Source organism: Cladophialophora immunda (assembly GCF_000835495.1).
Source record: "Cladophialophora immunda strain CBS 83496 unplaced genomic scaffold supercont1.4, whole genome shotgun sequence".
Classification (NCBI taxonomy): domain Eukaryota; kingdom Fungi; phylum Ascomycota; class Eurotiomycetes; order Chaetothyriales; family Herpotrichiellaceae; genus Cladophialophora; species Cladophialophora immunda.
In genome coordinates, this window is record NW_015622544.1 from 2109585 (window position 1) to 2124138 (window position 14554).

Consider the following 14554-nt stretch of genomic DNA (forward strand, 5'->3'; position numbering starts at 1 on the left):
GCTGCTTCCAACGAGAGAAATAAACAACAGGACGAAGAAGAGGATAGTCAAAGAGCCCTTGGAATTGCTCGAGGGAGCTCCAATATATATGGACCCGTGGATGGTTACTGTATGATGTATTCATTTGTAGAGTCGGACAAATGCGGCCGCAAACTCCGCCATGTGCCCGCTATACGAAGAGATATAGAAGATCCATCACAGCGGCGTATACAACTGTGCGGACAACATTCGCTGATGGCATGATTCTTTCACCAACTACTTGATTTCCATCTCCCACCCCTTCCACTCGGGAAACTTGAACGTCTCCTTCCGTTGCTTTGACGCAGCAACCCAGATCTTCTTGATCTCCTCATACAACGATCTCAATTCCCCACCTTCGGGTTTCTTGGGATATTGCCTCTCATCCCAGAAGCTGCCATTCGGGTAACTCTCCACCTGGGCCACAAACTCACACAACACACGGAAATGCGTAGTCCAGTCCAGATGACGGTTGGAATCGATCACCGCCCTCAGCACCACTGCAGCGGACGTGACGGATCCGCTCGTCGATACCAGATAGAGCCATTTTTTAAAGACATCCGCATCAAAGGGTGTTCCGTTCTGTCCTTGGACGTAACCGCTCGCGTAGATGGATTCGATCAGTTCAAGAGTTTCTGATGGGTGTTGCGGACCGACATTCGTAATGAAATGTCCCAGAACTGCGTGGTCAACCGGTAGACCCTTCTTCTCACGCCGATCATAGTGTCCTACCAGAGCCGCTGTCAATCTTCCGGCCCCGTTGAACCGGTCTGGGTCGAAGAGTTCTGGGAACGCCCGCTTGAAGACACCCATTCCACGCAACTTCTGGCTGGAATCACCATCGCCACGACGTTTGGAAACAATCTCGGTCTGACCTTTGTTGCCCAGAAACAATAGCTTTGTATCGCCTCGAAAGGTTTTGGCCAGATCTACGATTGCCGACATTTGAGTTGCAATATCACTCTTCAATCCCTCGATATGCGCATCGTGTGCCCGTGGGGTCGCTGGCGAGTTGCGAAGATCAAAAGCAAGCGTGAGCAACTGTTCCAGGCTCATCGCGCAAATTTCATCCCTTGATACACTTCCCGCCGGATTTGGAGCAGACGGTGCACATAGTCTCTGAACCATATCTGACTTGACGATGTCGACAGTAAACTCCCTGAAAGTTGGACCAAAGGGATTTTTCCGGCACCCGTGAGCGATTGTCAGACAAACCTTGGAAACTTCTTCGCAGCTGGCGCCAACCTCCATGAGAGTATCCGCAAGTGTCCACCCTCCTTGAAGAAGATCAAACCCCAGGCTCACCCTGGGAAAGGCTTCCTTGACCAAACGTGCCCATTCGGCGATCAAGTCGTAACGGCGATCTCGAACGCACGCGCAGATCAGGGTCCTCGAGATAAGCCCAGTAGGTATCAGCCCGGCGTACTTGATGGCATGGACTATGAAGCCAAAGGATTGGAGCGCGGGATTTTGCGCCGTGTGTTGTATGAGCAGTTTTTGAAACAGGCGCGCAAATTCCACAGGTCGAATTCTCGACTTGTTGACGCCGTGAATCTTGTCCAAGCTAGACTCAACCGCTGCCCAATTACCCTCGCAGGCGTTCAAAATGGTGTATTCGCTTAAAATATCAAGAGAATCAACACTCTCAAACATTGATCCAAGCTGATTGAGGACAATGTCCGCATCCTCCAAGTCTCTTGAGCGGACAAGAGCTTTGAGGACAGGTACAATAAGATCCTGAGAAGGGGAGAGCCCGCGCCTTCTGGCGATGTCGATGACTTTTCTCGTCTCTTGAAGACATTCGGGAATAGTGTGCTGATCTTCGCAAAAAAAGTTCAGGTACTTCGTCGATAGCTGAAAAACTTCGGCTAGATCCGCCGAATCCTGCAGCGAGTCGGGAAAAAGGATGGTCTGAACTCTGCTGGAAGTCGAATCTGTCACTAGGAGATACTGTAAGAGATCAAAGACCGGTCGGATATTGAGGTCCTTGGGGCTGAACAAGCTCCGATTTTCGTAGTACACCGCTTCGGCGGTTGTCCAGTTCAGAGGACTGGGGCGGGTAGTGTAATGTCTCATGACAGCAAGCCAGCGCCGGTACTGATAGTGTCGCCTCATTTTCCTATTCTCGGGCCGGATAAATCGATGCAGGCTAAAGAGAGTTTTTGGGTTCAGGACGTTTCTGGCGTGGTTGACGAAATCTTCCGGAGACGATGGGAGCAAGGATTCGGCCCCAACGGGATCCCAGGGGAGCTGCGGAATGTCATTGAGCAAGTCTCTCAGAGCCTGGTCGATGCACTCGTCATCGAGGTAGGCAATTAGATAAGCCCCTCGCTCCCCGCGAGCATGGAACGCTCCACGCACCGTACCCTCGGTGGGCTTATTCTGGTGGTCAGATGAGGGGATGGCATCGGTTTGATCGAGAAGTCGATCAGTGGGTGGTGATTTCCCCTTGCTGTCTTTTTCGGTCATAGGTGACCGCCCATGACGATCCACCGGATGGAGATGGCTTTGCGGTACTGTGAGCTCGGGTGTAGAGTGGACGTGATCATGTCCATCTAGGACTGGCGTTTCCTGCACGGGCAGCAGATCTGACAGAGGAATCCTTCTCATGTACAAATCTGGGCCTTTTGTTTGCCCTCTCTGGGCCGCATTATCGCGTTTAAGCCAATGCGACGTGCTGGAATCAGAGTCTTTCCTTGTCGATTCCTCGGGGACGTGACTAAACCAATTCTGAAGCAGATCTGTGGCTCTGTCGGCTTCTAGCTTGTGCTGCTGTTTTGGCTGCGTAGATATCCGATAATTCGGGAGTTTATGTGGAACCTTGCTCGCCTTCAGGATCTTCTCAACGGCCATTCCGTGCACACCATTTGGATGCGCCTCAACGGTATCAGCAGTACGTGTAGGTCGACTTGCTTCTCTTGAAACAGGACTGAATTGTTTGAAGGGTACATATTGAAGTTCGGCCTCTGGGTGAAGGTGCTCCGGCGTTATCTCGTGCGTGGGTTCCGAGTATTCCTGAAGAGCTACGGCGGAGAAATCCCTCGTGGAGGTCTTCTTCTTCCTCTTGGTACTTCTCGTGCTCAGTGTGAAATCTTCACCTCTTTCTGCAGCCCCAATCATAGCACTTAGTTGATTGACGCCTCTTCCATGGGACAACGCCCGTATAATTTTCTTGGACTCCAGAGCCTGTTCCGCCAGGCGGACTCTGCGGTTGACTTCATAGTTGAGGGTCGCGATACCGCAGACACCGCCTAGTGTGCTAGCCACAAGGATCGGAGACGATAGGGCCAAGCGACGCAGAGCTCGCAAGGCATTTTTGGAGGGAACGATGGACGATTGACCTGTGGGAGGTACTTGAGGATTCATCATGTGATTGTACTCGTGGGCTCGTGGGCGTGAAGCCTAGACAGCGGCAGCAACGCTGAGGCGTACATTGATGGAGCTTGCTCTCAAGACGGTGACATCGTCTGGAATCGAGGATGTGCAGCTCCAGCTATTGTCCTCTGTTGTCGGGATGGCATTGACGTTGGTAGTGAAAGTTGCTTGTGGTGGTGCTCGAGTCCAAAGTATCACGAGATTCGAAGTCCCGTCTCCACCTGCGGAGAATGAATCTGAGCCTGCCAAGACACCCGCCATCGATGGAGCTGGTCCAGTTGGTGGTAAGGCGTCAATGCCCTCGTTTGAAGCGCCCACTAGTTAGAAGAAGCGCACTCACACACTCACGCACCCATGCACCTACACGCCGACGGGAGGCCCTACTCGTCCTTCTCCGAGCTCCTTGGGGGTTGGCGCAACGCTGGCGGTCGATCTCAAAAGCACTAAAGTATTCACGGCGCCTGTATATTCCTTACCATGTCGACAATTCAATCACCCAATACTTCCAGCTTCCTGCGCCTCCTCGAGGACGCCGCCGGCACGGGCCCTCGGGTTTTGCCGATGCAGTCTCACCTGGTAGAGATCAGCATCTCTGATCAGGGCAATGGACTTAGTGAAAGGCAACGACAATTCTGGTCTGGCTGAACAGATCCGTCCGGCCTCAATAGCGAGCAGACACCAGGACGGCGACAGGGACGACACTCCAATCCAGGATGCCTCCACGTCTTCCGAGGATAAGCAAGGTCTCCCGTTGAACGTGCATGTCAACTCCAATGCCAGCTATGAACACACTGGTCACCACGTGAGTCGTTGTCTTTTGCGGCTCGGAGGGTTCTATGCGCACGTTGCAAGCAAGCTGTTGACATTTTTCACATTAGGCTGAGATACGTGCAAGACACCGATACACTATCCGTCGACCACGGGCTCTTCAATTCTCGTATCGATCCCAAGTTGTCCATGCTGGGGATGAACGCGGGGCTCCGGAGTCAACAAACCGGTCAAGTATATCCAGCCACCTCCCCGAAGATATCGCCAAGGAGAGGGAAAGACTCGATCTCTTCATCGACCTGATCTGGGTCGGCATCATCGGCAATCTGTCGGAAGTATTCTCATCATTAGGGTTCAGGCCCGAAGACCCAGACATAGGGATTGCATCGGTAAGGGACAGCGGGCACCACTGCCCCGAAGGTTCCAAATATCAACGTGCTGATTCTGGGAGATGCATAGCTCGTCTTTGTCCTGGTCTTCCTGCCCTCCTGGCGCATCTGGGACGCGATGCGCGAGTTCCTGAACAACTACTACATGGATGATATGGTGCAGCGGGCATTCACCCTGTGGATTCTATTGCTCTCCGTCTTCTACGGCAATCAACTGGCATATCTGACCAAAGATATCGACGAGGTCAAACAATGGGTCATCTCGACCTATCTCGTCATCTTCGGCGCCTTCTGGCTCATTGAGCTGGCATATTCGATTTTCATCAAATGGCTGCGAAAACTGGTCTTCTTCCAAACGGTGCTCCGACTACCTTCCATCGCCCTCTGGGTCACTGCAATCCAGGTATCGGGTGCCCGTGCTATCGGGCCCGTCTGCGGCGCCATCGTCTGGGAGTATCTTTGCCCAATCATCATCGATTCCCGGGTGACGGAGAGACTCACGCCGATCGAAGTCAAGAAGGCTCTCGACGTGCACCACTTCCAGTCACGCATGTCCAACTTCTTCATCATCATCCTCGGCGAGGGCGTTCTGCAACTGGTCAAGGACGGCCCGTTGGGGCTCGGCCTCAACGGGAGCACGGGGACCATGATTTGGATTCTGTTGATCTACTACGAACTCTCGTTCCTCTACTTCAACCGTGACGGGAGCAGGAGGTTCGTCCCGGCGGCCACCCACAAGGGCCGCAAGAGCTTGACCTGGGTCCTGTGGCACGTCCCGCTCTTCTCCTCGATCCTGACCTTCGCGTCCAGCGTCATGTTCATCATCCGCCACCAACCCGACGCGCCGTACAACTCTCCGGGAGGCCAATCGGGGGAGCCGATCCCACGGGACGACCTGCCCCGCTACCTGTACCGGGCCGTGTGGACGTGCGCGACTTCGCTCGGGGTCATCATGCTCAGCTTGACGGCGCTGGCGCTCTTGGACACGTCCCTCGACGAACCGGCCACGCTCAAGATCAACAACCGATACATACGCCTCGCGGGCCGGGTCGTGTACATCATCGTCGTCGTGTGCGTGCCGGCGACCCCGCACATCGACGCGAGGTTGTTTCTCGGCATCGCGGCAGCCACGCTACTCGGCGTCACCGTCTGGGAGTGGAACGTCGGCCTGGACAGGGGCGGCGCGCTGGTCGAGCCGATGGGTCTCACGCACATGATGAGCCGCGAGCTGAAGTCCTGACGGGGCCTTGTTGGAAGGTGAAAAGGAGCTGAGGTGGTGAGGAGAATTGTGTGCTGTAGAAACAAGCCTTTTGTGGAGAACCACAAACGTTACCCTTAACACCGCTATTACTACAGGGTTCCCCCCCCATCCTATCTCCTGTATGTAATACCGTGTATACACCAGTGTCTTGTCAGGATAGCCGGAACGAACCTGAACGCACCGAGCCACCGACCCTGCTGCGCATTACATGCAAATTTATTCACTATACGTACGATGAGGGTGAACGTACACGAGTGTAGAGAGCGTACATGCGGAGTGCATGTGCGGGATATATGCACGCCACGCACGCATATATGTATGTATACGAGGATCGGGCTTCTGGCGAGCAAGGCGTGGTTTCTAGGGGAGAGATATTTTGGAGGGAAACAACAACGGCCCGACCATCTCCCCAAATGTTGTCTAGTCGTGTACACGCGTAGGTATGTACATAAATACCGGATACAAGAGCTATGCTAAATACACAGACACGGGCAAATTGACTGCGTGGCCGCGGGAAAAAAAAAAGGTGAATTCGCCATCCAACGCAGGAGAGGGAGAAAAAAAAGGAGTTCAAATCTATAATCCTCCCGGGTACAGTATATCGCAAATCCGGATAGATATACACGCAATTCATTCATTCAAGATGGTCCTCGTCATCCTCTGTTTCGTCGAGATGGACGGCAGATGGCTCCGCAAGGTAGACTGGATCGTGTTAGAAGTACCCTACTACCGCAAAAAGGGAGGGGACACAGGAGACATACCGTTCGGCCGCAAGAACCAACTGAGAATAAACACAATGACGAAAATCGAAGCCAGGCAAATGAACACAATCCCGGCGTAAATGCCCACCGTTTGACTGTAAATCAAGTTGAAGACCGTCGGGGCTACCACACGTGCCAGGGCATGCAGAAGCCCAGAGGCACCTAGCACTTGGCCTGTTCGATCTGCAGGGATATGCTTCGTGAGAGACGACTGTAGGGTCGGCGAGCCAATCCCCCCGAGAGATGCAATCATGCCGGACAGCACCATAATCGCACCGGATGGGGTGAAAGCATAACCAATGTACCCGACAAGGTCGAAGATGACAGCACCCCTGATGATCCAAATGTCGAGCATATCCGAACCTTTGTGTCCTTTGGAGCGCATTTGTGCGGGACCCCGGAAGAATCGGGTGAGCAATGGCAGGATGAGGACCAAACCCAGCACGCGGCAGATGTTAACGGCCGAGAGGTACATGCTAGAGTTGACGGCAGTCCAGCCGAAGCGGTATTCTGCATAGATGATCATGATTTGCACGGTTCCCATTGCTACGCCGAACATCATCGTGTCAATCGCCGCGAGCACGAACAGATTTTTCCTCAACGCCGAGCTCGAGCCTTCGCCTTTGGGCCGCAGAACCCAGAGCGGCTCGAAGAGGTTGTAGTTCTTGATGGTCGTAAGCCAGTCACTGTCCGGTAACTCGGCCTGAGCGAACTGTCTCTTCTCCCTTGCCAGCAGTTGGCGCTCCTTGGACAGAGACTCGGGCACAGCAAAGAGGGTGAAAACAATGAAGAACGCGTTGCACGCAAGAGCAAGGTAGAATGCAATCATGACTGTCCCCGTCAGTTTGATCAGGTAGCCCGACACGATCGGGCCCAACGCAATCCCGGCAAAGAGTGTTCCATGAAAATAGCCAAAAGCGACAGCTCGACGTTCCGGGGGAGAGCAATCGGACGCATAGGCAAAGGCCAAAGCTAATGCCGTGGTGAATGAACCACACAGACCATCTATCAGGCCTCCAAGAAGCAACCAGTAAACCGACACCTGGCCGTTGGTCTGGCCGACAATGATGGTGATGATCTCGGCAGCAAGGGCCCCGAGGGAGGCAGAGACCATGACCTTCTTTCGTCCGATCCGGTCTGAAAGCGAACCCAGATGGGGAGAGATCACGGCGGAAAAGACTCCACTCAGAAGGTTGATGTACAGGTTGAAGTTGGCAACCCGAGCTTGCACGTGTGGATCTCTGCACTGTGGATTCTCTTCTCCCAGGACAACAGGTAGAAACTTGAAGTTGGGGTTCTTTGATGCTTGTTCCGAGAGGTAGTCCTTGCAGATCAGGTCGAGGATGAGGTATGTTTTGGGAACAATGATGCCGCCAAAGGCGATGCAGAAGGGAAAGAAGGCAGGAAGGAGCCAAAATATCTGCAGAAGATCAGCGAGAGTCCGAATTCCACTGGGAGGAAGTCTGGCTGACTTACTGAAGGTGTCTTGTACCAGGGGAGGTCACTCGAGCCGTGAGCGCCATTCCAAGGTTCATTGATGGCCCTCTCCAAACTTGGGCGAGCTCTTGTATGTGCGATGGGTTTCTTCCGACGTTGGTGAGGGCTCATCAGAGGGCTCATCTCGTCCTCCTCATCATCTTGGCCGTCGCTGATATGGAATGTCGCGTTTGTGGTAGAGTCGGGGTTGCTTTCCTCGGCCAATCTGACCTCCTCTTGCGCCTCCTCTGCAAAGGCATCCTCATGGTCCAACATCGTGGGTAAGGTCACTGGATTTGTGTGTGGGGAGATGTTGGCTTCCGCGCCAGAGTCGAAGAAGAGGAGGAGGATTGGCTGCTGGACGGATCGAGGGTGAGACGTGTCTCTACCGCATCTGGACCATGAGCGTGCTCTGGGAGGGGTTCAAGGGTTGAGCACCAGCAGCGGCAGACTTGATTGATAATATCAGAAAGGTTGCGCAGCGACTATCATGCTGAGTCTTGACGTAATCGTAGATGAATCGATCACACAGGCAGCGATATTGTATTGGACGTGAACGACTGGACCGAGCCGGAGAACTGCGAACCGGAGGAAATATGCAGATATGCAGGGAGTTTGCAAAGCCCGTTCTGGCGCATTGACGACTAGTATTGTTGCGGGATGGAGCGTCTCCGGTTATCTGGGAGGATACGAGGCCACTCGTCCGCCGTAGCCCCTGATATGGCAATGATAATAATTAATACGAGCGCCGCCCAGCCTGTGACCATGATTATTTCTGGCGTTTCTAGTGGCCTGGCGTCCTCTCTAGCACTCCATTTCCTCGCCCCGCGTCGTGTCCTGTTCCCACTGGTACCTCAACGGGGCCTGAAAGGGACCAAAAGGGGGGATCAGTGCCTTGTGCCTCCCGCCAGATGCCACTTGTCAGCCCGTTTATCGTCTATCGGTCGGGCCACGCTCCTCCCGACTACCGATGGGCAGTCCAGACTCCAAGGTGCTAGGTTAGAGAGGTGTTAGAGCTTGGAAAATCATACTGGATTGGATTTTCGCCCTTTCTTTTTGTTGAAGCGACATCTCGCTCTGTGCCTAATCTCCATATTCAACGTGTATAGCGCAGACCTCCACCTTCTCGTCTTCGCAAATGCGGCCTGTCGATGGGCTGTTCATCGACCGGCCTCGACCCCTTCGAGTGAAACCGTGGCCGAAGTCATGTCGATGCCCAAGACTTGCGCAGCCTCTGTCCATCTATCTGGCGGCTTGCAGCCACGTACGAGCTTGCATCATGCCACGACATATCTCCTTCATACCCAGGGATATCATTGTGCAAGGCAACTGGAGGGGGAAGATGCTCCCTGTCAACTGGCAAGCATTTAATGCAAGATCCGTTTCCCATTCAATCATCAACCGTGAAATAACCATCATCGTCGTCCCTTTTCTCTGCCATCTCTGGGTCTTGACAAGAAACACACAATCAAACTCTTCGCTTTGACGATCTTCAAGTGGCTTGCGAGTCGCTACCGTGTCGCTCCGATCGGTCTAGACTCCCCGCAACCGCAGCTCCCAATAGATTCCGGCCCCGTATCCAAGATGCGTGTGGAGTGAAAGAACGGTCGACGCCTGTATGATCCTTTCCCAATAGCCATTAAATTCGTCCCCAAGCCCAGTGATATTCCATATTATCCCGGCCCGATATTGCGGCGCGAGGTCATCATTGTCGACCCTTTTCTCGCCATTTCAAAAGTTCGCTGAGGCTCGCTAAACTGCATCCCATGCGCATAAAGTCGTTCCGAAGCAATTCGTCGGCGCTAGCGCGGCTCCTGACGTCGACGCAGAGACAGACGCTGAGGAACGCCTTCAGCTCCCGTGACAGTTTGTTGGGGTTCTTCAACCGCGGTGTGCCGTTTGTTGCAATCAAGAACAAGGCCTTGAGCGGTTCTTCGTTGAGATATGGTGGCTCCGACTCAATCATCTCAATAGCCATAATGCCGAGAGACCAAATGTCAACCTTGGGTCCGTACTCTTTTTGCTTCACAACCTCCGGGGCCATCCAGTAGGGTGTCCCGACCATTGTTGCCCGCTTGCTCTTCGATTCGGTGAGCTTAGCACAAAACCCGAAATCGGCTGTACAATCCAGGGTCAGCAACATCATCACTGTCGGTTAGAGATCGGGGATCACTTACTGATCTTGACATTGCCCACGCGGTCGAGCAGTACATTGTCACTCTTGATGTCACGGTGGATGATGTCTTGAGAATGCAAATGAGCAAGCCCCTTGCAGGTTTCGAAGCAGATGGTGGCAATCTGATCCTCGGTGATCACTGGGTTATTGTCGATAATATCCGTAAGCGCACCACCTTCCATAAACTCCATCACCACCCACAGCTCGTTGTTCTGTTCTTGGAGGAAGGAGTCGAGGAAGTTGACGATGTTGGGATGTTTGGAGTCTTTCATGACGATGATCTCGTTGACGATCAACTCCTTACGCGGCTGGTTACGAAGATCCATCTGCTTGATGGCGACCTGGCCCTTCGGACCATGTGTGCGGTACAGTTCACGCGCAACAGCTGATGTCGCGCTTTCCTTGACTCGGGCAACATAGACTGAGCCAGAAGCACCCTGACCAATCTTCTTTTGCTTGCTGTATGATTCCAAAGGGTTGTCTTTCGATACTACCTGTTTGAGCTTGGCCATGACCTCGCTTTCGCTCATACTCGACATCCGAACTTCCTTGGCCCGCTCTTCGACTGGCTTCTTCGCCGTTAATGCAATTTCGGCTTCTTTGCGTGGATCGGCTGCGGGTTTCGCTTGCGGTTGTTTGGCGACATTGAGAGGCTTCGGTTGTTGCACGGATCCTTGTGAGCGACTCACAGACTGTCCATTAACACCATTCGCTTGTGGTTTGGGGCTAGATTCCTTCCGTGGGGCCTCACCAGGCGGATATCTAGCGTTTGGCGAAGGCTGACGATCACGATCTCTGCTCTCCGGTGATCGTAATGAGCTCTGGCTAGCAGAAAGCGACTGGGGAATGGATTTTTGGGAGCTGCTGCTCGGGGCAGAAGGGGCTGGTCTTTGAGCTGTGGGATTTTGCCTCGCTGATACTGAAGACGACTGTTGAGGAGCACTTGGAGCAGCTCTCGCGGGATTGTATCTAGGATCTTGCCGGTTGGGTCCACGATCAGAGCCACCTCCGTATCCTCCGATCTCCTGTTGAGCTAACGGCGGGCGTGTCTTTGGTAATGAAGCGTTGTAGGCTTCTTGCTCTCTGCGGCTGCGCTCAAGATCCTCTCGCTCTTGTTCCCTTTGTCTTTCAACTTCTCTGGCGCGCTTCGCTTCCGCTTCCATCTGACGGCGTTTTTGTTCTTCGTTAGCGATCGCTTTGATCCGGGCGGCATCGGCCTCCATGTCATATGCACCCTTGTCTGTTTGCGCCCGCTGCAAGGGCGGTTTCCCGGGGGGAGTCCCTATTCGCGAAGGGCCCTCCTGATATTTGTTGATGAACTGATTAGCATTATATCGTTGTGCATCTGTGGGCGGCGCTGGCCTTGGGGGAGCAACACTATTGCCCCCTGTCGGATATCCAAGTTGCTTATTCGGCTGGGCTGCTGGCGGAGTGACCATGCCAGGTGTGTACATTTCGGGATGCTGCTCACGCATTTTCTGGTCTGATACAAACTGTAAAACTTCAATGACAGCCTGGGGGTTCTTCTTGTAGTCGTCTCTTGTAATGGCGGAATTGTTCAACAGCTTCTCCCACTCCTGCGGTAGTCCGACAAAGCCGCCTGTCTGAGGGTCAAAGCCAACGTGGATACGATGGCTGAAGTTTGTGGGATTACTTACGCCCCCCATGCCTGGGCATCGCTCATATATTTTATCAATCCAATCATAGATTTCGTCGTCGTTGCGGACTTCACAGGTGATGGTCCGGGTGGGCAAATCACGAGCCATGATGATCTTGCCGCCTGCATCTTTGGGATTCGCAACACGGGTGATCTCAAAAGCCATCCGCGTTTCCTCAGAACGAGTCACCCCGGTCACGGTGTTCAGTTGGATGGACTGCATGAGCTTTCCATTCTCACTCTTCAAGAAATCCAATCTGAACTCGCGGAGAATCAGGTATCGTTGGTTCCATTGAGCGAGGAATTTGTCTTCTTTGCAGCGCACATGGCCTTCCTTGATGATAGTGACCGGACCCGAGGGTTTTCCGTTCGTTGACAAGGACAGAGAACTGCCATTGGAGAAGTAAGGGGCACTTGGAGTACTGACCGCCGGTGACGCCGGCCCTCCTAAAGACATCGACTCGAAGGTGCTTGTCGGTATCGAAGTGTTTGAGCGCTGCAACTCCAAATGTCGAGGTCGATCGGTAGGAGGACGAGGTGCAGGACCTGGATTCATAAACTGGCCCGAGGAGTAGAAACTGGGAGTTGGGTCAGCGGCGTGACCACCAAAATGCGGCGGAAGTTTCTCAGTTCGGTTGCAAGGTCACTTACCCATTTTCGGGCCCTGAAGCCATTGTCGGGACGGCGTCTGAAGATACTTCTGTTACACGTCTGGTGTGGTATTGGGCCGGAGACGCAAGACCGGAGTTTGATCTTGCAGCAGAGCTGGGATTCAGCGGGGAGCGGTAGTCGGCTGAGCAGGCGCAGGCAATGACAGCATGCGTGCGGCTCCGAAAACCTAGGAATACCGGAGGAGAGTAGACGAGTAGAACGCAAAAACCGTCGTGCGAAGTTTCAGTGAATGCGTTTGAGATACTCCTGTATTGAGTCTTGGCCTGGGGTTGGTGTGTTGGTGAGCGCAGTCTGCTCCACACCCTTTAACTGGTGATATTTTGGCGGCGCTATCCGGTCAACGAGGGTACTTTGGCGCGAGTATCAGTAAACAGACATTGGCATTGTACGGCAGGACTCTATACGACGTCCAAAGTCGTGAATCTTGAGGCTGAAGAACAAGAATTCGCCTAGGGAGTAACAACGAAGACAAGGGTAGGTGAGGTAGCCCGGTAGGAATACGAGTAGGGCGATGGGCGATGGGCGATGGGCGACGGCGCTCAGGTACTGGAGTAGGATCGAATGGGCGAACGAGCGAACGAACGAGTGGCAGAGCGGAATGGAGTCGATTCAGGATCAGGCTGAAACCTGTAAACGAGGAAGAGGGCAATAGGATTGGCCTGGATTGGCCCAATTGGCGGCCTATACTTCACTGTAACAATGGGCGGCTAGAAAGGGAGGAAGGGTGGAAGAGGTGGAAGAGGTGGAAGAAGGATGGTGTCGTGGGAGGCGAACAAGATAATTGGGGGCACCCAGGAGGAAGGAGGAGGGCGATTGGGGGAGAGGGTGCCTCCTCCGGCTGGGCAGCAGCCGCCTAGAGGAGTCCCTGTGTGGTAAGGACTCCAGTTAAACGACCAGGGCTTGGGGTCGCCTAGGTACCTCGTAGATACGATCTTCACTCGGGAGATTCGTTCTCAGGGTGGCTTTCCCGATGTATCTGAAACACTCTCAGGAGTTGGAAATTCGCCGAACGACTGCGGTCAATTGCACTTGATCCACGCCATCAAAACCCCAGCCGCGTGCCACCTGCATGGTTACTTGCTTTTGCTTTTCCTAGTAACAAGTCCGGCTTGTCGCGTTCCACAGCGTGTCTACATTGAGCCCCAGTGACAAATGAGATGCCTTGCGACCGGGGTATCAGGGTGTTTCTTTGTCTTCTTAGTTGCAAGCCAAATCAGCCACCTCTTGAGCCTCTCCACTGCTACGGAGACAGATGAGTGTTTCAGAAACGTCCATCTACAGTCTGGGAGGGAGATCAAACCTAGGAGATACCAAAGGGTTGCAGAAAGAGGAGATCAGTGGACAACTTCTTATTCGACTCACTGCCTGCGAAACGGCACAAGCTGCGTCTGTCTTGAGGAGCCGTCAGTGAATGCCATAAATTGTCCTGACTGGAGAAAATTACCTTCCCCTGAACAACAACCAAGGGGTGCGGTCCGTCCCACTGCTTATGGTCCTCTCACTCTCACCGATCTGAGATTTCCATTTCCCCTGGTGCAAAAGGAGGATTTAGGCAGTATCTCTTCAAAGACGACACTACAACTGGTGAGAACCCAACAAGGGCCCAAATTTGCCGGATGGCATTTTCCGCCCAGGGGAAGGTCAATGGCTGTATGTGCACCACGGATCGCCATGCCGAGCATCCAGGACCATAACATAGGACGAGCACTCTGCGGTAGTAACTTCTTGTACCACGTGCCTCGTGCTCATACTCAAGACGACCCCTGCCCCAAATTAAGCAGCCCCGAGATTGCGGCAATATCTGGGACCTTGAACTCGACTGAGTCGCTTATTAATTACCAATATCAGGGGGCCAGAGGCACAGACGTGGCTAGACACAACCGACGAGGCTGAGACTTTTGTCGCAAGGCTGAATTGTTTCCGTGCATTTTCATGGACCTCCTGAATGTCGATTTTGCTCGTTCTTCATCGAGATGACCTGTCAATTCCTGGAGTATCTGC

At 53.5% G+C, this 14554-nt stretch overlaps 4 protein-coding genes across 4 annotated transcripts; 1 reads left to right on the top strand and 3 right to left on the bottom strand.

Moving 5' to 3' along the window:
• Positions 1–103: 103 nt before the first annotated feature.
• On the bottom strand, positions 104–3574 carry PV07_07131 (uncharacterized protein). The gene has a single exon (XM_016394187.1). It carries the CDS (start codon positions 3385–3387, stop codon positions 256–258), a length of 3132 nt encoding a protein of 1043 aa, XP_016247606.1. The 5' UTR covers positions 3388–3574; the 3' UTR covers positions 104–255.
• Positions 3575–3722: 148 nt separating this feature from the next.
• On the top strand, positions 3723–6281 carry PV07_07132 (uncharacterized protein). The gene is made up of 3 exons (XM_016394188.1): positions 3723–4195; positions 4272–4550; positions 4621–6281. The coding sequence occupies exons 1-3, from the start codon at positions 3998–4000 to the stop codon at positions 5788–5790; spliced, it is 1647 nt and encodes a 548-aa protein (XP_016247607.1). The 5' UTR covers positions 3723–3997; the 3' UTR covers positions 5791–6281.
• Positions 6137–8732, bottom strand: PV07_07133 (uncharacterized protein). Its single transcript, XM_016394189.1, has 3 exons — positions 8049–8732; positions 6573–7992; positions 6137–6513 (listed from the first exon to the last, which is right to left on the bottom strand). Exons 1-3 carry the CDS (start codon positions 8322–8324, stop codon positions 6446–6448), a joined length of 1764 nt encoding a protein of 587 aa, XP_016247608.1. The 5' UTR covers positions 8325–8732; the 3' UTR covers positions 6137–6445.
• Positions 8733–9042: 310 nt separating this feature from the next.
• PV07_07134 (uncharacterized protein) lies at positions 9043–13283 on the bottom strand. Its single transcript, XM_016394190.1, has 3 exons — positions 12533–13283; positions 10226–12459; positions 9043–10166 (listed from the first exon to the last, which is right to left on the bottom strand). The coding sequence occupies exons 1-3, from the start codon at positions 12553–12555 to the stop codon at positions 9754–9756; spliced, it is 2670 nt and encodes an 889-aa protein (XP_016247609.1). The 5' UTR covers positions 12556–13283; the 3' UTR covers positions 9043–9753.
• Positions 13284–14554: the final 1271 nt, after the last annotated feature.